Here is a 24316-nt window from a genome sequence, read left to right on the forward strand (position 1 = left end):
GGAGCTGGACCTCTTTAAATCATCATCAGAGAGCATCCTGCACTTTCTGCACAGATACAGGGGCGGGGGGGGGGAGTACATTTAGCTGATGTGTACTTTTACTTCAGAATGTGGGTCTTGCAGTATTTTGACATCAATGTATTGCTACTTTTACTTCAGTAAAGGCTCTGAGTACTTCTTCCACTGGTCATAATCCACACCTTTGTGCAGAACCAGTACTTTTGTGCTTTCAGTATCATTTGGTGCCAATACTCCTGTGTTTTGGGTTAGATTCAGTGTGTGTGTGTGTGTGTGTGTGTGTGTGTGTGTGTGTGTGTGTGTGTGTGTGTGTGTGTGTGTGTGTGTGTGTGTGTGTGTGTGTGTGTGTGTGTGTGTGTGTGTGTGTGTGTGTGTGTGTGTGTGTGTGTGTGTGTGTGTGTGTGTGTGTGTGTGTGTGTGTGTGCTGAGCGTCTCTGTGCAGTAATGATTAAAGGTTAGTCACTGATTTGAGGTGATGGTGATCTCCAGCTCTCCTCTCACTGGTTCCAGACTGGAGGATATTTCCTGCTCAGATCTTCTGGAGTCCATGAGCTGGTTTTCAGTGTCCTGGATTCACCGTTTTCTCTCCTCGGGGTGGAGCCAGCTGTCTGCTCAGTGAAGCTCCTTTGACGGGTTTGATCTTTATTCTACCATTGGCCTCTCCTGGGACATGTCTCCATGCTTTAATGTCTCTGCTGGGACATGTCTCCATGCTTTAATGTCTCTACTGGGACATGTCTCCATGCTTTAGTGTCTCTCCTGGGACATGTCTCCATGCTTTAGTGTCTCTGCTGGGACATGTCTCCATACTTTAGTGTCTCTCCTGGGACATGTCTCCATGCTTTAGTGTCTGTACTGGGACATGTCTCCATGCTTTAGTGTCTCTGCTGGGACATGTCTCCATGCTTTAGTGTCTCTGCTGGGACATGTCTCCATGCTTTAATGTCTCTCCTGGGACATGTCTCCATGCTTTGATGTCTCTACTGGGACATGTCTCCATGCTTTAATGTCTCTACTGGGACATGTCTCCATGCTTTAATGTCTCTCCTGGGACATGTCTCCATGCTTTGATGTCTCTACTGGGACATGTCTCCATGCTTTAATGTTTCTCCTGGGACATGTCTCCATGCTTTAGTGTCTCTCCTGGGACATGTCTCCATGCTTTAGTGTCTCTCCTGGGACATGTCTCCATGCTTTAATGTCTCTACTGGGACATGTCTCCATGTTTTAATGTTCAGAAGGCTCTTTATGTCTCTCATACTGCCTGTGCTGCAGCACCTCTTTTCACCCTCCGTCTGAAACCAGAGCCCAGTCTGCTCCTGGGTGTGTGGAGGGAGGGAACACAGGGGATTTGAGCCTTTGCAGACCATTTACATGCACACACTACAGGAGAGGGAACACTCCCAAAACGCAGAATAGGAACTCTTTAAATATGAATGTGTTGACTGTAGACGTCTGTGTGTGTGTCGTTGCAGACACACAGATTGTCCAGAGCACAGCGGGTTATTTTGAGGAGGTGCTGCGGCATATTTCCCAGGCTTCACTGCCTCCACCTCCAGGCGTGTAAATATTTCAGACGGACAGCCTCTTGCAAACAGACGGGGGAACTACTGTTCTCCATTTGAAGGAGTGTTAATCACCCGGAGATCTTCATCCTGCTCTCCAGCCGCAGAACGGGAGGGGGGGTTTGCACCAGCTTTCAGTCAGATAACTCTTTCTGACGCTGCTGCCTCTGATAGCAAACACATGCTTATCTCAGTGTGATTATATACAGAACACACAGTTAATGCACGCCTAAAAACATGCAACATACTGTATGTATGTACTGTACTGTACGTATATATATATATATATATGTGTGTGTGTGTGTGTGTGTGTATGTGTGTACTATAAACAGATGTGAGTAGACATTCACAGAGCTCAGGAGTTCAGCAGTCTTATAGCCTGTGGTATAAAACTGTCTCTGAGTCTGGTGGTCTTGGTCCGGATGCTGCGGTACCGTCTGCCAGACGGCAGCAGACAGAACAGATTGTTGCTGGGGTGATGGGGGTCCTTTAATATCCTACCGGCCTTCTTCTTACACCGCTGGGTGTAGAGGTCCTCCATGGATGGCAGCTCCGTCCTGGTGATGTGTTGAGCAAGTAAAGTACAAGTGTTTGAGTACATGTACATCCACACGGCCCTAAAACCAGCTGTAGATAATTCACTGAAAGAGAATCTTCATTTAAACTCGTCAGTACCCTAAAATATGGAGTGTGGCTACTTGGAGAGGTCGCAGTTCACCTCCTGGGCCCTGCCGTGGTGCCCTTGAGCAAGACACCGGGCACCCCCCTCTCTATCTACCCACTATCTGCAAAAATGGAAAGCTATGGTCATTTGTTTGGATTTTTTCTGGTTTAAATAAGAAAATATTTGCCCATTTTACTTTAAAAAGATTGAGTACAAGGTTAGATAATAAGTTCTGAGCTGCTAACTGTTCGCTCAGGAGACATTAGGTAAACCCTAATCATCCGTACGTGACGTTCCCTTCATGCGTTGCTATGCACTGTGTGAATTAATGAGACCTGAGTGTGGACTGCAGAGTCTGAAAATACAACATCAGTAGTTTAATAATAACGACGAGTCGAGTGTGACGGAGATCTTTGTGTGATAATTATTCTCTGTATAAATGTGCTGTTTACACACATCTAATTTATGATCTGAAGCCCATCCTGTTCATCTGTGTCATACAGCGCCCTCTAGTGGTATCTCTGGGTCTGTGCATGAACAGGAGAGTACTCCAGTGTCCATATGTGATATTTTACATTTATATTTGACACAGATACTTATATTCTTGCCTTGCAGGAGCCCAAATAAAGTCAAAAGTCACAAAGGTTATAAGTTCTGTCTCAATATGCAGTTTTTGCCTTGTGTTTTCTTTTTGCACGAGAAAATATTCTTTGTTAGACTACATGTTTTATATATCATTGGATTAAACTTTACTTCCACTGCACAAACTACAACATGCCAAGAGTAGATGAAGTGCAGCTGCAGTTTATTCACATTTATGGGTAGTATCCAAGGTACAGACAAGTTTGTATAAATATGAGATATATGGAGCGACTCCAGGAAACAAATCAAGTGTCTGAGAGGCTGAAACACCACACGTTTGTTTCATGGCTCCTGCAATGCATAAGATGCAGGGTTCAGGCAGACATGAGTCGAACACAGTGAGCGTTAGAGCAGAGTAAATACATATCCTCAGCTTTCAGTTGAAATAAAACATGTTTAATGAGCGCTCTGTTTCCTGCAGCAGCCAGCAGAGCAGCCAGCAGAGCAGCCATGAAGAGGACGCCTCTCGCTTCCTCACCCCTTTAATCCAAGAGGAGAGGTGAGCTGTCTGTGTCTGTGTGTGTGTGTGTGTGTGTGTGTGTGTGTGTGTGTGTGTGTGTGTGTGTGTTTGAGATCCAGGGGAATGTTGATGATCTTCTGATGTTGTTCACAGAGTATATGCATGCTCCTAAAATGAATAATCCACTCTTAAAAGGAATGAATTCCCTAATTTATGGTCACAGTTTATTTCATGCATGCATTCTCCACTAGGGGGCAGGAGTGAGTCCTTAACCCGGAAATACCTCTTCCTGTCCCCTACTCTGGAGTTAAATGCTTCCTTTATAGCCCAACATTAGCCTCCTTTAGCTTAGCGGTGGTGACGTGAAGTCATGTGACCGTGCTGTAGTTCCTTTATAGCCCAACATTAGCCACCTTTAGCTTAGCGGTGGTGACGTGAAGTCATGTGACCGTGCTGTAGTTCCTTCATAGCCCAACATTAGCCACCTTTAGCTTAGCGGTGGAGACGTGAAGTCATGTGACCGTGCTGTAGTTCCTTTATAGCCCAACATTAGCCTCCTTTAGCTTAGCGGTGGTGACGTGAAGTCATGTGACCGTGCTGTAGTTCCTTCATAGCCCAACATTAGCCACCTTTAGCTTAGCGGTGGAGACGTGAAGTCATGTGACCGTGCTGTAGTTCCTTTATAGCCCAACATTAGCCTCCTTTAGCTTAGCGGTGGTGACGTGAAGTCATGTGACCGTGCTGTAGTTCCTCTATAGCCCAACATTAGCCGCCTTTAGCTTAGCGGTGGTGACGTGAAGTCATGTGACCGTGCTGTAGTTCCTTTATAGCCCAACATTAGCCACCTTTAGCTTAGCGGTGGTGACGTGAAGTCATGTGACCGTGCTGTAGTCCTTTATAGCCCAACATTAGCCGCCTTTCGCTCATATTTATAAAAACCCTCTTTTCTGTCAGCTTGAACCTTGTTCATGTATACTTCAGTACATCTACTCAAGTACTGTACTTAACTCCTTCCCCATAGCTCAGTCTGAGTCGTGATATATGCACTATCATTAACTGTTCCTCATAACCCCCCCAATCAGCCGCTTCCTCTCCATCCTCGCTCCTCCTCCTTCTCCTGCTCTCACTCAGCGTCTCCTCTCCCTCGGATCGGCATCACTACCTGTCTAACCTATGGGATTTCTCAGCGCTCCAGTCTTTGCGTTGTTGCTGATAGTTAGTCGTGAGGGGTTTCTGCAGCAGCTGCAAGGGGGAGCAGCGTTCTGCAGCCGGCTTTAGAGGCACGGTATGTCATGTCTCCTCTGCAGGTAAAACACTCTGCAGCTTCATCTCGGCACAGCTCACCGTGTCTCGCTCTGCTGTTGCTGTGTCTCTGCTGCAGTTTGCTCGCTGTGCAGCAGCCGGAGAACATGCATGTGCTCTCAGCTGCTTCTTGTCCCAGATTATTGGGAGCAGTTTGCAACTCGTTTTGATTTACTTGCATGTGTAAGTTCCTCCACTTTGACTGCAGAAGAGGTTATGTAAGATCCCGGTGTGACTCTGCTCAGACAGTTATTACTCATTAGTGGAGATGACGCAGTGCATGCCTGTGAATCAGGATCACACACTGAGCTATGCCATCGCTGTGTGGTATATATTCCAGTGCTGTGAGACAGAATAGGAGGACATGGCAATTTAAAAAGAAGGTTAAAAGGGAATGTAGAAATATGGTTTTATGAACGGGTATTGAAAAGGAATATTCTGGTGCATGTTTATAGTATTTAGTCGTTAGTAAAATACTGATTTCTTCTCGTACTGTCCGTCTGAATACCCTGTATTCAGCCTCTGTCCGAACTGCTCCTTTCTCTTTAAGACCGCCTCTTAAAAAACCCCGCCTGCTCTGATTGGCTCTGGATAAAAATGCAAAGGTAGTTCTCAAGCTTTCGAAGGACATGTTCATGTGTCTTGTGCCCTATTTTACTTACTTATTAGAGAGTTGGAGCAGATCTCTGGGAGTTTGTTGCAGTGTCTAAAACTGAGTGCTGCTCATCTGTTTAGTTTTGACTGTGGTGACAGGAAGTAGATCTTTCCCAGATGATATTAGGGTTTCTAGACACTTCAGAACAGATCAGAGGTGTGTTCAGGCGATGTAAACATACTCTGTTTAGGGTAAAAGGTTTTGTAGCTCAGTCTGTAGAGGACTTGGCCTTGTGAACAGAAGGTCCCAGAAGAGACCCAGAAGAGACCATGCATGGAGGGTGTACTGGCCCTTTGAGCACCTGACCCCCCCACTGCCCCTCATGCTAGGATGCTGTAAGGGCAGATAGTGCACATGTGTGACAAATAAAACCCTTCACTGATGTCTCTCCTCTTCCTCTGCAGGTCTGACAGTGCACCGGACAAGATCAGGTAAGTCCTTCTCCTTTACCTGTTTGAGTGACAGGGGGATGGGGGGTCATGTCACCCCACACATGTGACACAGCTTTGTGCACCAGCAGAGGTTTCTGAAAGCGCTTCACATGTGCAGAGGCCGGCGCTGAATACAGTTGCAAGCCGTGGAATGCCTTTGTTGTTCTTTGATTGGACAAACAGCAGCAGACACAAACATGCTTTGTGAGGGGGGGAGCGCTCAGTGGACACACACACACACACACACCGACTTTACTCTGCAGGGTGTGAAGCCTTTACCGTTATAACGGTCCTATAGCAAAGAGTTCAACGCACAACCTGATAAGGTGAGTGATGTGTGTGTGTGTGTGTGTGTGTGTGTGTGTGTGTGTGTGTGTGTGTGTGTGTGTGTGTGTGTGTGTGTGTGTGTGTGTGTGTGTGTGTGTGTGTGTGTGTGTGTGTGTGTGTGTGTGTGTGTGTTTTGTTCAGATGTGGCAGTACTCCGATCATAAAGTAGAAAAACGTTCACAATCTTACTTAAGTAAAAATACAAAAGTATTGGCATCAAATGATACTTAGATGGCTGTGTCTGTGTGTGTGTGTGGGTGTGTGGGTGTGTGTGGGTGTGGTTGTGTGGTTCTGTGGGTGTGCGGTTGTGTGGTTGTGTGGGTGTGCGGTTGTGTGGGTGTGCGGTTGTGTGGTGTGTGGTTGTGTGGGTGTGTGGTTGTGTGTGTGAGTGTGGGTGTGTGGTTGTGTGGGTGTGTGGTTGTGTGGTTGTGTGTGTGGGTGTGTGGTTGTGTGGTTGTGTGTGTGGGTGTGTGGTTGTGTGTGTGTGGGTGTGGGTGTGTGGTTGTGTGGCGGAGAATCTTCCTCTGGAGGGTACACAGAGATGTCAGCCTTTGGAGACCATTTACATGCACTAAAACAAATAAGAACCTGATTTGCAGAATGTGTCCCCTTTAACTTCATTGGTACTGAAAACATATTTTGCACTATGGACAATAGCCGACAGTTTCTATGAGGCCATAACCATGCATGGTGGGGGGGGGGGGTGCTGTGCGTGCCATGCGATCAGTCAGCAGGTGCTGTTTGTGCACACACTGTTGTTTAGGTGCACTGATGTGTGTGTCTGCTGTGGTATGCTTTGGGTGCTCAGTCATGCGGATTGCTTTACACCACTAGGAGTCTCCGTGCTCCAACACACACCCAGCAGAGTGTTTCCTGGACGCCGTCCCGTCAGCGGCTGTGAGAGACGTTGAGTGTTCTGATTGCTGTTATTGCTATACCTCTTGCAGAAGTTGCCCGAGCATCTGTTTAATGTTGCAGATGTGCTGCAACAACAAGCTTTGACCCCGGGCAGAAATGATGTTTGTGTTTCTGAGGGTTGAGTGTGGGATCGGCTGAGTGGGGGAGGCTGTAATACCACCCCTATACTAACCTCCAGAAGAAAAAGATATGATGGTTCTTAGAATTTTTATTTCCCTTTAAATGTGTGGTTCATATCCCTGTGTGAATCTGCACTGCTTTTCCTCTTCTGTGTTGCTGCTTAAACACTCACATTTCCCCACGGGGATTAATAAAGGTACATCTGATCTTGTTGTGATAGTATTGCAGCAAAGGCTGAGCTGAGGATGAACAGATATAAGAATAATGTCACGTTACATGCGGCCCTAATCATTTCTTTTTCAATTTCTGACTTTTTGTCTCCGATATTTGTCCCTTTGATTTTCTTTGCAAAAGTGTAAAATTTTTCCTCAAAATTCTCTCTTTTTTTCCCCAAATTTCTCAAAAATCGATATTTTTGCTGAGAATTCTGACTCTTGTTTTCAAAATGTTCCCTCTTCAATTCTCAAATTTCTCACTTATTTTTATTATATTCATCTTTTTTCAGACTTCAGATTTTTTCTAACACTCTTGACTTCTGCTCCTGACTCTGAGTGGACCCGATCGGCTCTTCTCTGTGAGCTGTTCTGTCGGCTGCTTCTTTAAGTGTGAATCTATACGCCTACTGCCGGAATCTGCTTTATGGTTTTCTGTTTCTTTGGTTCTTCTGTTCTGTTTTTGATAAGGAACCGTCCCATCCCTGGATGTTGTTGACATTATGACCTCACAGAGTAACTGTGACGCAGCCTTTCAGAGGATGGAAATGAAATTGTATTTTCAGCTTACCTTATGACATCAGGTCTGTCCTTGCAGTGTGGATAGTCCATGAGTACAACACCCCCCCCCCCTGAATCTGCTCCTGCCTCCCTGATAACTCCCTCCAGGTATTGCCTAAGTGCTCATGGGTCTATAGTTGGTTATGAAGCTGTAAATAATGCATGCTGAGAGGCCGGCTGGGTGAGGCTGGCAGTGCGTCGGCGTGAGAGTTAGAGTCCGCTGTGTGTCCGCAGACAGACGCTCTGATGTACTCTGTGGATAATAACACCAGCATTATGCAGTGCTGAGATTCCCCTGAACAGACCTGCATTGTACTTTCTGTCTCTGTTCGGATGTCCGCGATGCTCTTCCGCCTTCTCAATTGCCGGATTATCGATCACCGTCTGTGGTTTGAGACTTCCAGTGACGGGGGTCAGCAGAATCTGATCCCACTCTCTACTTGGTGCAGGAGCCTTGTACTGAGAAGCTGATACTCGAAACAGAAGGACCAGTTGGACAGGTTTCTGGTTCCAGGTGACTTTCAGAAAAGCACGAGTCAGTACAGTAGGGATGCCACGATGTGGCCATGATCCCCGTGCTTAGTAAAGTTGTGTCTCTGAATTATACGCAAGACATTGGTGTTGATGACGCCTTAGTCAGCGGCGTTTACCGACCGCTAGAGTTTGCAGTAATGAGTAGTTATTGTCACACATTACCTCCCTTGACGCATATTTCCCCACAAGTGAATATCGTTTTGAGTTTGAAGAGACATGTTTTGCATCAATTGCGTAAATAAAGTGTTTCTTGAATTACATGGATGATGTTAGCATAGCCACACAAGCTAACCGTGTTGATGACCATTATATTGTTGCGCTTGCAGTTTTCCATCATTTTTAGCGCCGTATTTTTCACTGTGATCGTACATGTGATCTGATATGACAGCAGTGTGCATTCGGGGAAAAATAAACCTTAGGTCCCGCTTGGTGCTGCATGGCGTTTATATTTCTGTTTGTGTGATTGTGTTTTGGTCTCTGCTTCTGCAGCAACTCTTCATCGTACTCGCCATGGGCAGTTTTTACTCTCGCTCCCGTTACGTTTGCGGTTCTTGGTTCCAGCCCCAGCAGTCTGTCGGTTCCAATTGGCAACTGTTTTCTGGGACCGAGAGCCACTAGTGCGGCTGCATTGGAAACTCAGTTGTGCACTGGCTCCAAACCAGCCCTGGAACCGCTGTGGTGGCAAAGGGGGAATCTGTTGCTACAGGAAGCTCACTTTCCCCTTGTAGCGTCCATTATCCAACAAAACTGAATTATCTAAGTCGATTCAATTCTCCCCAAGGCGGTTTTCGCCCCAAACACCGACAACACCAAGTGAAGAATTGCCCCCAGCTAGTCCTTTATTACACCATAAATGTGCCTTTTATACAATATTTAATTTCATAAATGACTAAAAGCAACATCATCATTTCTGGGAATTCTCTTTATTGTGGATCTGCAGTCCTTTTGCCTCTTTATGTAAAAATCTGTATTCTCTTCATTAGCGTTACATTGGTATCTCCACAGCGGTGCTATTATTCCCGATGTGTAATCCTTCCTGAGGGTGCACACCTGTCCCTCCGCAGCTGCACACACCGTCACATCAGTACATCCTAACGTTGTTCTGACTCCTCCGATGATGTAAGCGTGTGATTTCAGTGTATTTGGGTCACGGGCTTCACCAGCGCTGTTGTGTCTGCGAGATGCTGTGAATTCCTGACGTAGTTGCTACCCCCTCTCCATATTCATGATCCACTGCCAAAGACGGTGCGATGCTTAGGTGGAGGAGCACGCCTGCAGCTTGTAGCGCAGATAAGGAGGAGGAAAAGGAGGAGGAGGAGGGAGGCTGATAAAAGAGGGAGAGGAGGAAAAGGAAGTGAAGGACCACCCTTATCGAGCAGAGCCTCTCGCAGTGAGCCTACCAAAGGGACCTTCCCACACACACACCATGGCCAGCCAGCCAATAGGAGCCCTCGCATCTCCTGACCCATCCTCCCTCGTACAACTGCTCATCCACGGCTCAGCAAGGCAGATGTGAGGGGATGCGGTAGGGAGCCAACCACCTGGACAGAAAACTGAAAGTCACAGTGTTTTTAAAATACCCAGGGAGGGAAGAAGGGGGGGTGGGGGGGGGGGTGAGCGTCGCCGTGAGGATTTCTTTACATCGAGGGGAGCAGCCTCCAGGGATCCTGCAGCTTCCACACCAGGCTGAAGCTTAACAAGTGTCGTCTGCATCCCCTCAACTTTCTCTCTCTGAGCCTTTCTTCTTCCTCTGGCTGATTTCTGCGTGAGAGAGGAGGACGAGGGGGGGATTTTACGAGGCTTATTTGGTGCGATGACGACAAAGCATGCCGGACAAGTGAGAATCTGACAAGGAAGCAGCGGGACAGAGACTGGGGAGAGGCCATGAGAGCCAGGAGAGAGGCCAGGATGGTGTCTGCCTGTTCACCATGCACAAACATAAGGTCAGTCCTCGTCCTGTTCTCTAGTTATCCAAACAGCACGTTAGCTGACATGCCAACAAGAAAAAGACAGTGTTTTGCGTGAAAAACCTACAATATTAGAAACAAAAACAAGGTGTAGTATTGGAATAATAGTATCTGTAAAGATTGAAATGGAATATAAGAGCTAAATCCAAGAGATGTAAGTATAAAGCGACATGTATCTGAAGTACTACGATATGCAATGCAGTCCAGCGTTGGTCCTCTCGCTGTGTGACAATCGTCCTCCGAGTATCTACTGAAGTACTAATGTAGTTCCCATTGACCCGGTCACATGGCCCTGCTGTATTTCTGCAGCTGGCCCCCTTTCTGTTTGACCTTTGCTGCAAAAAGCAACCACTTCCTCGCTGTGCACAGCAGACGTGACATTATTCTGACTTGTTGCAGACATAGCGGATGTGCATGAGTTATCAATCAATACAAAAAGCAGTAAATATTCTACATATATATATTACTGAATATGTACGTGTTGCACAGCTTGCCAATTCATTCAAATAGGAAAACAAACGTTTGAATGATACATGCATTTACCTGATGAATGCAGGGCGTGGTGGAATAAATTACCGTATGTCTGTGTGTGTTTCTGCACTATACGGCGCACACACACACACACACACACACACACACACACACACACACACACACATCTGAGCAGAAGGGATTTTCCAGCTGGCTTCAAGGCCTCTTAAATCTTTGCTGTGATCTCTGCTCCCCGGGTCCATTAGGGGCAATTTAATCAGATTTACTGTTCCTGTGGACGGGGACACTGCGCTGGGTGACCGTGATGAACACTGCTGGCAGGTTTCACTGTGTTCCCCTCTCATAACGATCTCCACAGCCCTCGGATGAATCACAGAGAGAGGGGCTAGCAGCTCGAGCACACTAAGATTCATTATTCTGTGATAGGAGACAATGACACACTAGCTCACCCCGCTGGAGGGTTCCCTTTCTGCGGTGGTGCAAATACGCTTCAACAGCTGTTCCCGTTAGTGTTTACTTCCTGTCTGTCTACTTCTTCTGTTCCCGTTAGTGTTTACTTCCTGTCTGTCTTCTTCCTCTGTTCCCGTTAGTGTTTACTTCCTGTCTGTCTTCTTCTTCTGTTCCCTGTTAGTGTTTACTTCCTGTCTGTCTTCTTCTGCTGTTCCCGTTAGTGTTTACTTCCTGTCTGTCTACTTCTTCTGTTCCCGTTAGTGTTTACTTCCTGTCAGTCTACTTCTTCTGTTCCCGTTAGTGTTTACTTCCTGTCTGTCTTCTTCTTCTGTTCCCGTTAGTGTTTACTTCCTGTCTGTCTACTTCTTCTGTTCCCGTTAGTGTTTACTTCCTGTCAGTCTTCTTATGATGTTCCCGTTAGTGTTTACTTCCTGTCTGTCTTCTTCTTCTATTCCCGTTAGTGTTTACTTCCTGTCTGTCTTCTTCTTCTGTTCCCGTTAGTGTTTACTTCCTGTCAGTCTTCTTATGATGTTCCCGTTAGTGTTTACTTCCTGTCTGTCTTCTTCTTCTATTCCCGTTAGTGTTTACTTCCTGTCAGTCTTCTTCTTCTGTTCCCGTTAGTGTTTACTTCCTGTCTGTCTTCTTCTTCTGTTCCCGTTAGTGTTTACTTCCTGTCTGTCTACTTCTTCTGTTCCCGTTAGTGTTTACTTCCTGTCAGTCTTCTTATGATGTTCCCGTTAGTGTTTACTTCCTGTCTGTCTTCTTCTTCTGTTCCCGTTAGTGTTTACTTCCTGTCTGTCTTCTTCCTCTGTTCCCGTTAGTGTTTACTTCCTGTCTGTCTTCTTCTTCTATTCCTGTTAGTGTTTACTTCCTGTCTGTCTTCTTCTTCTGTTCCCTGTAGTGTTTACTTCCTGTCTGTCTTCTTCTGCTGTTCCCTTTAGTGTTTACTTCCTGTCAGTGTTCTTCTGCTGTTCCCTGTAGTGTTTACTTCCTGTCTGTCTTCTTCTGCTGTTCCCGTTAGGGTGTACTTCCTGTCTGTCTTCTTCTTCTGTTCCCGTTAGTGTTTACTTCCTGTCTGTCTTCTTCCTCTGTTCCCGTTAGTGTTTACTTCCTGTCTGTCTTCTTCTTCTATTCCTGTTAGTGTTTACTTCCTGTCTGTCTTCTTCTTCTGTTCCCTGTAGTGTTTACTTCCTGTCTGTCTTCTTCTTCTGTTCCCTGTAGTGTTTACTTCCTGTCTGTCTTCTTCTACTGTTCCCTTTAGTGTTTACTTCCTGTCAGTCTTCTTATGATGTTCCCTGTAGTGTTTACTTCCTGTCTGTCTTCTTCTGCTGTTCCCGTTAGGGTGTACTTCCTGTCTGTCTTCTTCTGCTGTTCCCGTTAGGGTGTACTTCCTGTCTGTCTTCTTATGCTGTTCCCTGTAGTGTTTACTTCCTGTCTGTCTTCTTCTACTGTTCCCTTTAGTGTTTACTTCCTGTCTGTCTTCTTCTGCTGTTCCCTTTAGTGTTTACTTCCTGTCTGTCTTCTCATGCTGTTCCCGTTAGTGTTTACTTCCTGTCTGTCTTATTCTTCTGTTCCCTGTAGTTTTTACTTCCTGTCTGTCTTATTCTGCTGTTCCCGTTAGTGTTTACTTCCTGTCTGTCTTCTCTTTTACCTGAAGTCCCTTGATCTGAATGTACACCTTAGCAGCATTTAGCTAACGTACAACAGCAGACGTATAGTATAGAAGTATATATACCGTACACATATGCTAAAGCATTTAATCTCGACCTGTTTGTCCGTTAGAGGCCAGTGTGTTTATACCTGCCCCCATTTAGAGCTTGAATTGATATCCATTAGTCATTAGGCCCATTGAATGTACCGTCTTATGAATGGAGTTTTGGTTTCAGGGCCGATTGGCGGTCTGTGAGATAATGAAGCTGATCATCCGTCTCATCGTCATGTGAGGATTTCCAGAACGACCATCGTTTTTGCACTTAAAAATGCACGCTATTCTTAAAACTTCCGTATTTAACGCCAGACAAATGACAGCAGATATTATCATCTAAAAAGTGTCCGGGGGGGCATTAGCTGTAGCTCTCATGTAAACCCTATGTTTGCATTCAGCAGGACTTTACCGCTGACTCATCACAGGCCCTCCGGTGACTCGAGGTGTAAATCACACAGCTCAATCCCGCTGATCACGCTAAATGCCCCCCCCCCACTTCCTCCGCGACAGGCCAACGTTTAATGCGTTTTGTTTCTGCTAAATTAGCACTCTCATCCAGATGCATATCAGCAGGGAGGAAGCGTAAATATGCGCTAGCTGGAAATCCATCTGTCGTGTCAGCATGAATCAACCTCCAGCACTGCCAGTCCGTACCGGCGTTCAACTCCTGCAGGATCTCCATTAAACACGGCAAACACCTTAAGAGTCAAATGCAATTCTATCGGAACAGATTGCCTTTCCGAAGCATTTCTGTCTTTAATGGCAGGACTGTTTCATAAATCAGGGGGGGGTAATCTGTAATCTGTCTCCTCTTCCAGCGTAGCAAACCTGATTGATTTCTCCTCTAGCTATTCCAAACGGGGTATAGATTATTCCTGCTGTTGCTCTGCGTCATACATTTACAACAGCACGAAGCACCCAGGGTCATTTCAAACATCACCTTCCATGCAAATCAAAGGCCTTATTCAGCCTCTGTAATGCTTTGCTTTTAGCGTACATTAAATTAGCTGATTCTCAACAGCAAAATGATCCTTTTATCAATTTCTCAGGAATAAGATCTGACGTGTCTCAGGAACTCAATAGCTGCTGCTAGTCTCAGTCAGGAGTAAAGGAGTGGGTAGAAATTGCTCCGACTGGAGAGGAAAATGCATTATCAGGTGCCACAGCAAGAATGAATTGATTGAATAGATGGAGGAGTGGTTTAGGGCCTCTGATCGCAGTGATTCATGGTATATGTGGGCGCTCTGTATTGAGTCATTGGCGACTGCAGAGACCGGAGTGAAAGGACTGCAAGCCCTGTGACACTTCCCTGTACTGTACGCACACAAACACACATGCTTTTCTGTGTGAAATGAGTCTCAAACAACTCTCGCTTGCTTTGAATTGACTAGAGTTGGATAAAAGCAAATGTCAGAGCATATTAGAGACCATGTTAAGGGAACTTGAGTGCTCACTAAGCAGGCACCAAGACGACTGAAAGCAAAGTGTGTTTTGTTCTCTTACCCCAGAAAAGGTCGTCTTGAGCTTAGCAGTCGACCAAACTTTCAGAAAGACGAGCAATTCTTTGTTCGTCTGTTACTAACGTTAGCCTATATAAAATGCATACTTCATTCAGAGCCTGGTCACTTAGCTTATTTTATTGGGCAGGAAACCCAAACCGTGGGATAAAAACAGTAAAGAAAGCCCCCAAGAAGAAGATGTGCAAACTCACATCCCTGCCATCGAAGCGTAACTTCCCCAAAGGGCAGTAGCCTAATATATAGACCTATAAAATATACAAATTCTGACCTCAGTAAGAAAACTCATTCAAGTGTTCAATCCATGATGAGGCGTGTGATTTGTTTTATATATGTGTTACTTATTTAACTGCCTCCTTGCTGCTTGTTCAGACACCGATTAAGAATCACTAGCTGCGCTGCTAAGCACTGTTGCTACCAGCGGACCGCTTCCTCCTGGGACGCACCTGCTCTTTGCACGTATAAAACGTAGTGATACATAGTAGTTACATACAGCACAACATACCGGGATGTTTCTCATAACGTTCTTTCTCAGCCCTGGAACTGAAACCATTTAGCAAAGCCGGTAATAATCCTAATTGTATCATAAAGGTGCAACGACTAGTCGACCAAACGCTTAAACTGATGCTGGAGGACTATGAAAGTCTTTGGTTGTTGGCAGAACTAGAAACTGAAAATAAAAAGACCAAAATATATTTTTTAAAAGTCCATTATGATTTCTGTGTCGTGAGTCATCAGTACCAGTGCTTTTTGGTCACTTCAATCACCGTATGGAAAAGTTAAGTAATACTCAAAATTGACTCTTCTCTACCCCTCACCGATAGGCCAAGCAAAAGAAGTGGAAGAAACTGATATGGAAACCCCAAAGGTAGGATATAACTCAACAAGCAAAAGACACTCCACACCTGAGCATTAACCTCATATCATCAAACCAACGGGACTGATTGATCCATCCTCCATCCTCTGTGTGTAATATATGTGTGTGTGTGTGGGGGGGGGGTCACTACAGGTGTTTCTGGTTCCTATATAACTTATTTGTGTGGTCTAATATATAACTTTGACGTGCTGCAAGGGCAGATCTCTAGAGAAAGTGTATACTCCTGTAGGAATGAGCTTATAAAGACTCAGCATTTCACTACTTTCTGTGCCCTGGTCTGGAGGTCAGTGGTTTTCTGAATGTGCTTTTGGATGTTAGCCTGAAACAAGGTCTTTGGTTAAAACAGCCGAAGATATTTTTATTCTACGACATAAAATACGTCAGTAAAAACCCCACTGGAGGATTTAAAACATAGGTAGCTAACAAATGTCTAAATGAGACGAGTTGACGTCATCATGTCCAACATTAGGGCGGTGGTGGCGTAGTCCATAGGGGCTTGGCCTGGGAACTGGAAGGTCACCAGTTCAAGTCCCCGATAGACCAAGTGCCACCGTGGTGTCCCTGAGCAAGACACTGGTTACCTACACTGCTCCCCGGGCGCCGTACATAATGGCAGCCCACTGCTCCTAACACTAGGATGGGTCAAATGCAGAGACCGCATTTCGTTGTCCTAGTACTTGTACTCTGTGCAATGACAATAAAGTTGAATCTTCAATTAGCCTCCTTTAGCTTAGCGGTGGAGACGTGAAGTCATGTGACCGTGCTGTAGTTCCTTTATAGCCCAACATTATCTCCTTTAGCTTAGCGGTGGTGACGTGAAGTCCTGTGACCGTGCTGTAGTTCCTTTATAGCCCAACATTAGCCTCCTTTAGCTTAGCGGTGGAGACGTGAAGTCATGTGACCGTGCTGTAGTTCCTTTATAGCCCAACATTAGAATGTACTGCATGTACTTCTTCCAACCCTGATGGTAACCCTGAATAGCATTGGATTGCCCGAGGAGCAGTGACTGAGCTGTGGTTCGTTGGTTGTTCTCTGAAGACAATAGAGTACAATCTGCCGTGTCTGACCTTGTTGTTGTTTCCAGGGTTTTGTCTCACATGGGTCCTTAGTGTGTTCAGTGACTTTATGTCTGTCATCACAGCAGAGTTGAGGGGATTTGTACGTCTAAAGGCCTTGCTGGGTGATTGTGCCGTTGAGAGTGACGTTGATCTTTCTGAGGCTCAAAATAGCTCGAGTGGCGTCCTTGAAGGCCTTGTGGGTGATAATAGCATAGCAACCAGTGGTAAGCAGATGTAAAGTCTGTGGGGCTTAGCACTGTGGTGTCTGTATATCTGACTGAAACATCAGGACTGAAGAGGACGGCTGATCCGGGTTCAGGGTCGACTCTGTGGAAACAGCCCTCCATAGTGTTGTGTAAATGTATCATGCAGTCATTCATAATCTCAGATATATATCATGTCTTATACTCTGACTTCCTCGACCTCTGTTGAAGTGTACTTTTTGTTGCTTATGAGAAACCTACAATGGACATTAAAGACTGGTGAGAGGTGCATTTTAATGGTGGGAATGTTTATGAATAAGTACATTTATGGATTCGATTGTTTGGCTTTCTTTCTTGTGTATGATGGGATGGTTAGAGGTGTTCGTGGTCAGAGTGTCTTTATCCTCTGGTGATGAATTTGCTCTGCTTCGTTGACATCGATTTTGACTGGAATGAGTAATCTGTCAATCCACCAGAAACTATTTTAAAAGCAAAGTATTGACTTTGCTTTTGGGGGAGATAAAAGAAATGCACGAGAAATCCGAAACTTTATAAAACATGATTACTTACAAAAAACTGTGACCCCCCCTCTGTATGATGTGAGCTCGAATTACGGGAGTCTTCAGGTCCAATTTGGTAACGTGATCATTTTGTGTTCATTTGTTTAAGCTGGTTAACGTGGACAGCCCTACTTTGAATATAAAAGATGCTTGTTGACTTCGACACAGCTTCCCCCGCGCAGCTGCTCTGTTTTAATTCAGCTGTCTGTTTAAATAAAGGTTAGAGAAGTGTTTCTTTGAGGACACAGATGGGGTTACTCTTCCCCCCGCGGAGGTTTGAGTGTTACCCACAGTATCTCACGCTCACTGAGGATGAGGATGTGCTATTTCATAACTAACTAAGCCCGCTTGGCATGTTATGTAATTAGAAACCATAAGGGTAAGGTGTTGACGACGGCATAGGGACACGTATGATTCAGGGCCAATTTAGCTATAGTTTATTTCATGTTGAATTTAATCCAATCCATTTTTGAATAATAATCCAATTAAAATGATGTCATGATTTTTGAGGATGAGGTCTGTCGAAAGCCATTTCCAAAGAATAACGAATTGAGATTATTAGATATATATTTGATTGAGTCTATAGAATAACATTGGCACAAATAAAACTGATTGAGATGATTATTATTATTACGTCTGTGAAATACCATAGAATTCATTAAGATTCTTCTTTTTAGAGAGAATACAAAAATTCAGAATAAATATATAAAAAAATAAGAACAAAGACTGAAACTCCAAATAAATAATTTAAGGCTATTCTAAAAACTAAAACAAATGTCTTCAGCTGTCGGTTTTAAATCTCCACTTAGGTGATTCACAAAATGAATAATAATAAGAGCCTCTGTGAACCTCCAGCCTGAATGGAACTGCAGCTCTTATGCATCAATGACTCATCACATCTGTGACCCTGACACACACACACACACACACACACACACACACACACACACACACACACACACACACACACACACACACACACACACACACACACACACACACACACACACACACACACACACACACACTCACTGTTCACAGAAATGATGTCACGACTCCGAGGATCAGGTTCTGCTGATCGGCCCGGATGTAAGAACACGAGCCGTACTGCGGGGTGCTTACTCTCTGCAGCGTCTCATGCACTCATGATTTGGTCTCACTCTGTTCGGCATGTATACACCGTACTTATATCTGCATTTTACTATTCACCTTTTTAAGTATTAACCGGACCAGCTCCAGGGCTCGGTACCTTCGTTGAGAGCGTGACGGCTATGTTTTGCGTAGCGTCACCGGCTTTACGAACCTCCACTTCCCAAAGACTCTGTTTGTAAGCCTTGAAATGGACCGTCGTTAAGTCATGACAGCTTTTCAGGAGATAAGACAACTGTTTAGATTAGAATGAATCCACTTTAGCTGGTTAAGGAGAACCTCCTGAACACATTTGATCCATTCGATGTGTTGAATGTGGAACTACAGGGGTTCGTCTTCCCTGCCCATGGCTCTGCCCGTATATTCAGACTTGCTGGAAGGAAGCTCTTAGATCCTTCCCTGAGTTACAGGTGTGAAATTGTCATTATTCTCTAAATGATGCTCTCTCAGTTTTTGTACTAAACAAGTCCCATATATAAAGGACTCCTGATTACCGGCAGTCCTGGAGATCGGCTTCCAAACAGAGTCTGCAGGTCTGGCTCGGTGGACTATCGGGTCCCCTCGCTCTTGAGAAACGTACCTTTATGCTTAAGGGTAAATATATTCTACCTTTTGATAAGATTTGGAAAAGCTTCTTATCATTCCTCGAAGGGGAGAACGCCTTTCTATGATTCTGCGATTGTGTTTGCTTAGTTTCATTTAGTTAAATGTTCATTTGATTTTAAAACACGCAGATGTCATGGCACCCGCTGAGGTACGGTGGGCCGATGCCCTGATGTGTATCCGCTTTCTATTTTGCTCCTCACTTGTTCTTGGTCATCTTTGAAGTGCACATGTTCAATAGAAACACTTGATTAATAAAAGATAAATAAATAAGAAGTATTTAGATAACCAATATGTGATTAGTTGGCTTGTAGAGTACAAAAGTGTTAGCAGAAGAGACACATTTAACGTTATGCATATGGCGAGTGTAGGTGTAACTTAACAATCGCAAACCCCCCCCCCCCCCCCTCTTTGTTTTATAATAATGAGTGTGTGTGTTCGGCCTATTTCCCTCCTGCTTGCTGCAGCAGAAACAACACTTTTTTTTATCCCAGCACACTTTGTTCTTTTATTCACGGCGCACACGTGACAGAAAGCCATCTGCTTTCCCCGCCTCACTTCGCTCTGGAGGACTGATGTTGGACACAGCCCTTTGCAATCGAACGGGCTGGGAGGAGGAACGGATTACACGTAACGCGTGATCAGGAATCAGGTTACACATCAAATAGTAGTGGATTTCTAGCAGATGTTTCTTAAAGACTTAAAAGAGCAGTGTTTGTTCAAAGGGTTTTCCTGCTCTCTGTCTCCCCACTGTGGCCTCAGATCATCAACAACAAACATGACCCTCCGTTTCCCTCTCTGATCAGACAGTAGAGATCAATCCACGGGATGGGGGGAGTGTAATCCATAGTGTGTGTGTGTGTGTGTGTGTGTGTGTGTGACATCCAATCACAGGAGGCGGCATGACGGTTTAATCCAGATTATCTGACAATGCTATTCTGCAGAACAAATGAGAAACCTCTCGGCCAGGTTCGGGTTCAAGGGATGCTGAAAGAGGAGCAGATGCAGGAAAGACCCGCCTGACGTTTCTCTGGCTGATAACTAAAGCCTCACTCTGTGGAAGCATGGTTAATTTTAGCCTTTGCAGACGCTTTACATGCACCAACAGCTATCGAACAGATGACAGGATAGGGGGAATAGGGCCTCTTTAATTCCTCTAATTGCCTGATTTAAATTGACTTGATTGAAGGGGTGTTGCTGGAGCAGGGGGTGGTCAGCAGGGGGCGTCAGAGAGGCTCGCTGGAGGAGCTGTCCGTTCAGCACCACCCTGCACAACACACGACAACAACAACAACAGCGACACACAATAACGCAGGGAGAGCTTCACAGATCTTTCATCCACCTTGCATCGTAATATCTGCAGACGTCCTCCTGATGCAAAATGCAATTAAGGGCCGGCCTCGGTGGGTCAACACATCTTGAAAGGTGGAGCTTCATCCCTCAAAGTATACAACAGAAAGTTTGAAAGGATTTACAAACCTCTCGTATGTTCCCTCCCTGTCACATTCTACTCAGTCACATGAGCCCAGGTGTGCAGGATGTGCTGACTAACAACAGAGAGGAAGCGTCCTCACGTCTGCTGCCGCCCCGTGGCGCAGGAATAAAACACCCTCTTACCTCTGAGAGTTTTCCACAATAAAAGTCATCACATCATCAGCTCTGAGGGGCTTTTAAAAGTCAGCCATTCATCACGAATAATAGATTGTTTAATGAAGCCCTCGTAAAAAACACACACGCACGCACACACACACACACACACACACACACACACACACACACACACACACACACACACAATGCCTACTAAGAGCCTTTTCACAAAGTCAGTATTAAAATGAATAGGTAGTGATAGCAGTACCTGTATTCTTGTTTTCAGATTCTGACTTTAATTTAGAACAGCCTCATCCATGCCTGAGTTTTAGATAGTGACTTTCTGGAGCTTTTATTGTGAAAAACAATAGCTGAAGGCAAAACCATTACAAATAAACCTGAGATGAGTTTTTTTCCCCCTCACTTGTAGCCCGTAAGCAGCGTGCATTAGCGTAGACGCTTCCCTTCTACGTGTTTCTGAATCCTGAGGAGCAGACAACCGCTGTTAACCAGAGCCTGCAGCCAATCAGAGGAGAGGAGACGATTAAACTCCACTTTGATTTAAAATGAGGTTATAAAAGCTCGCTGCGTCACCAGGAAGACCACCTCAGACACACACACACACACACACACACACACACACACACACACACACACACACACACACACACACACACACACACACACACACACACACACACACACACACACACACACACACACACACACACACGGGGAGCCCCCTGCATGCATTAAGAGATTAACAGGGTGAGCTGCTGACCCTGATCAGCCCAGAGTAGAAGTACTCAGGTCTTGGACTTGAGTAGGTTTCAAGGTTTCAAGGTTTTATTTGTCATATGCACAGCAGATACAGCGTATATGTTGGCAATGAAAATCTTATGTCGCGTGCTCCTCCAACAACTCAACATACATGGTGCAAAAGATAAATAAAATAGTGCAAAAAGAGAGAAGAATATTTACAATAACAACACTAAAGATTTGAGGATGTGAAATATATACATATGTGGAATACATTGAGAGTATTTAAATACTTTACACTGTTGAATGAGGAGGTATGGACAGATGCATATATTATGTATAACAGATGTGTATGGCAGATGTGTATAATATATATGTATGTGTGTACTATAAACAGATGTGAGTAGACATTCACAGAGCTCAGGAGTTCAGTAGTCTTATAGCCTGTGGTATAAAACTGTCTCTGAGTCTGGTGGTCTTGGTCCGGATGCTGCGGTACCGTCTGCCAGACGGCAGCAGACAGAACAGATTGGTGCTGGGGTGATGGGGGTCCTTTAATATCCTACCGGCCTTCTTCCTACACCGCTGGGTGTAGAGGTCCTCCATGGATGGCAGCTCCGTCCTGGTGATGTGCTGAGCAGTTTTCACCACCCTCTGTAGAGTCTTACGGTTGAGGGCGGTGCAACTGCCATACCAGGCGGTGATGCAGCCAGTCAGGATACTCTCGATGGTGCACCTGTAGAAGTTGCAGAGTATCCTGGAGTCCATGTTGAACTTCCGCAGCCTGCGGAGGAAGAAGAGCCGCTGTCGAGCCGTCTTGGATATGACCCTGGTGTGATGTGTCCATGTCAGGTCCTCACTGATGTTAACCCCGAGGAACCTGAAGCTGCTGACTCTCTCCACAGGAGTCCCGTCGATGGTGATGGGTGTGTGTGCTTCTCTCTGCCTCTTCCTGTAGTCCACAATCAGCTCCTTTGTTTTGCTGACGTTGAGATGGAGGTTGTTGTCCTGGCACCAAGATGTCAGGGCTCTGACCTCCTCTCTGTACGCCGTCTCGTCGCCGTCTGTGATCAGGCCGATGACGGTCGTGTCGTCAGCAAACTTGATGATGGTGTTGGAGCTGTGTGTGGCCACGCAGTCGTGCGTGAACAGGGAGTAGAGGAGAGGGCTGAGCACACAACCCTGAGGGGCTCCGGTGTTGAGGGTCAAGGTGGAGGATGTGATGTTCCCCATCCGCACTGCCTGAGATCTGCCCGTCAGGAAGCTCATGATCCAGTCACAGAGGGCGCTGTTGAGCCCAAGGTCCCTGAGCTTAATGATGAGCTTGGAGGGCACAATGGTGTTGAATGCTGAACTGCAGTCAATGAACAGCATTCTCACATAAGTGTTCCTCTGGTCCAGGTGGGAGAGGGCAGTGTGGAGGGTGAGGGAGATGGCATCATCCGTGGACCTGTTTAAAAGTAGAAGTACTTAGATATTGTACTTGAGTAAAGTAGAAGTACTCAGATCTTGTACTTGAGTAAAAGTAGAAGTACTCAGATCTTGTACTTGAGTAAAAGTAGAAGTACTCAGATATTGTACTTGAGTAAAAGTAGAAGTACTCAGATCTTGTACTTGAGTAAAAGTAGAAGTACTCAGATCTTGTACTTGAGTAAAAGTAGAAGTACTCAGATCTTGTACTTGAGTAAAGTAGAAGTACTCAGATCTTGTATTTGAGTAGAAGTACTCAGGTCTTGTTCTTGAGTAAAGTAGAAGTACTTAGATATTGTACTTGAGTAAAAGTAGAAGTACTCAGATCTTGTACTTGAGTAAAAGTAGAAGTACTCAGATCTTGTACTTGAGTAAAAGTAGAAGTACTCAGATCTTGTACTTGAGTAAAGTAGAAGTACTCAGATCTTGTATTTGAGTAGAAGTACTCAGGTCTTGTTCTTGAGTAAAGTAGAAGTACTCAGGTCTTGTATTTGAGTAGAAGTACTCAGATCTTGTATTTGAGTAGAAGTACTCAGGTCTTGTTCTTGAGTAAAGTAGAAGTACTCAGATCTTGTACTTGAGTAAAGTAGAAGTACTCAGATCTTGTACTTGAGTAAAAGTAGAAGTACTCAGATCTTGTACTTGAGTAAAGTAGAAGTACTCAGATCTTGTATTTGAGTAGAAGTACTCAGGTCTTGTTCTTGAGTAAAGTAGAAGTACTCAGGTCTTGTATTTGAGTAGAAGTACTCAGATCTTGTATTTGAGTAGAAGTACTCAGGTCTTGTTCTTGAGTAAAGTAGAAGTACTCAGATCTTGTACTTGAGTAAAAGTAGAAGTACTCAGGTCTTGTACTTGAGTAAAGTAGAAGTACTCAGATCTTGTATTTGAGTAGAAGTACTCAGGTCTTGTTCTTGAGTAAAGTAGAAGTACTCAGGTCTTGTACTTGAGTAAAATTAGAAGTATTAAGCAGCAACAATAGAAATACTCAAGTAAAGTACAAGTATATGTAAAATTGTACTTAAATGCAGTACTTGAGTAAATGTACCTCTGCTCCTCATCAGCATGCAGGGTGGGGGTGGGGTGGGGGGGTCACTGCACAGGGGATGTTAGGGCCAGCTTACCATGCAGAGAAAAGGAGAAACAGAGCCATCTAGGGCAGAGGCCGGGGAGAGCAGGAGGGAGGAGGGGGAGGGTAGAGCTCCTGCGCATGCGTACTGTGCGAAGAGCAAGTGCAGCTTTCATCCGCAGAGCAGCCTGACGGAGGGAGTGTGAGGACTGTGTGAGAGACCCTCCGTTAGAGAGCATCATGGAGGCTTCTACCTGCAGCTGAGAGCCCTGCGGAGGTTTGCGTTGTGAGGTTTGCGACACCTCCTCCTGCTCCTCCTCCTCCTGCTCCTCCTCCTCCTGCTCCTCCTCCTGCTCCTCCTGCTCCTCCTCCACTCTGGAGATCCGGTGGATTTTTCTGGCACAGCCTCACACTGCGGCAGCTCGATCACAGGCGGGATGT

The 24316-nt window shown here is 45.3% G+C and overlaps 1 protein-coding gene across 5 annotated transcripts in view; it reads left to right on the forward strand.

Annotated features, from left to right (window-relative positions):
• Nucleotides 1–24316, forward strand: part of gramd1bb (GRAM domain containing 1Bb) — a 130063-nt gene that overhangs the window by 58360 nt on the left and 47387 nt on the right. For 3 of the 5 annotated variants that reach the window (XM_063906472.1, XM_063906473.1, XM_063906477.1), the window contains exons 2-3: nucleotides 3311–3388; nucleotides 5711–5737. In XM_063906472.1, the coding sequence (XP_063762542.1) occupies nucleotides 3311–3388; nucleotides 5711–5737 (105 nt within the window). Of the gene's footprint in view, nucleotides 1–3310; nucleotides 3389–5710; nucleotides 5738–10034; nucleotides 10353–15364; nucleotides 15409–24316 lie in introns of those variants that run through there. The other 2 variants (XM_063906475.1, XM_063906476.1) reach the window with 2 other exon arrangements.

The sequence above is a fragment of the Eleginops maclovinus genome, chromosome 18 (genome assembly GCF_036324505.1).
Source record: "Eleginops maclovinus isolate JMC-PN-2008 ecotype Puerto Natales chromosome 18, JC_Emac_rtc_rv5, whole genome shotgun sequence".
Classification (NCBI taxonomy): domain Eukaryota; kingdom Metazoa; phylum Chordata; class Actinopteri; order Perciformes; family Eleginopidae; genus Eleginops; species Eleginops maclovinus.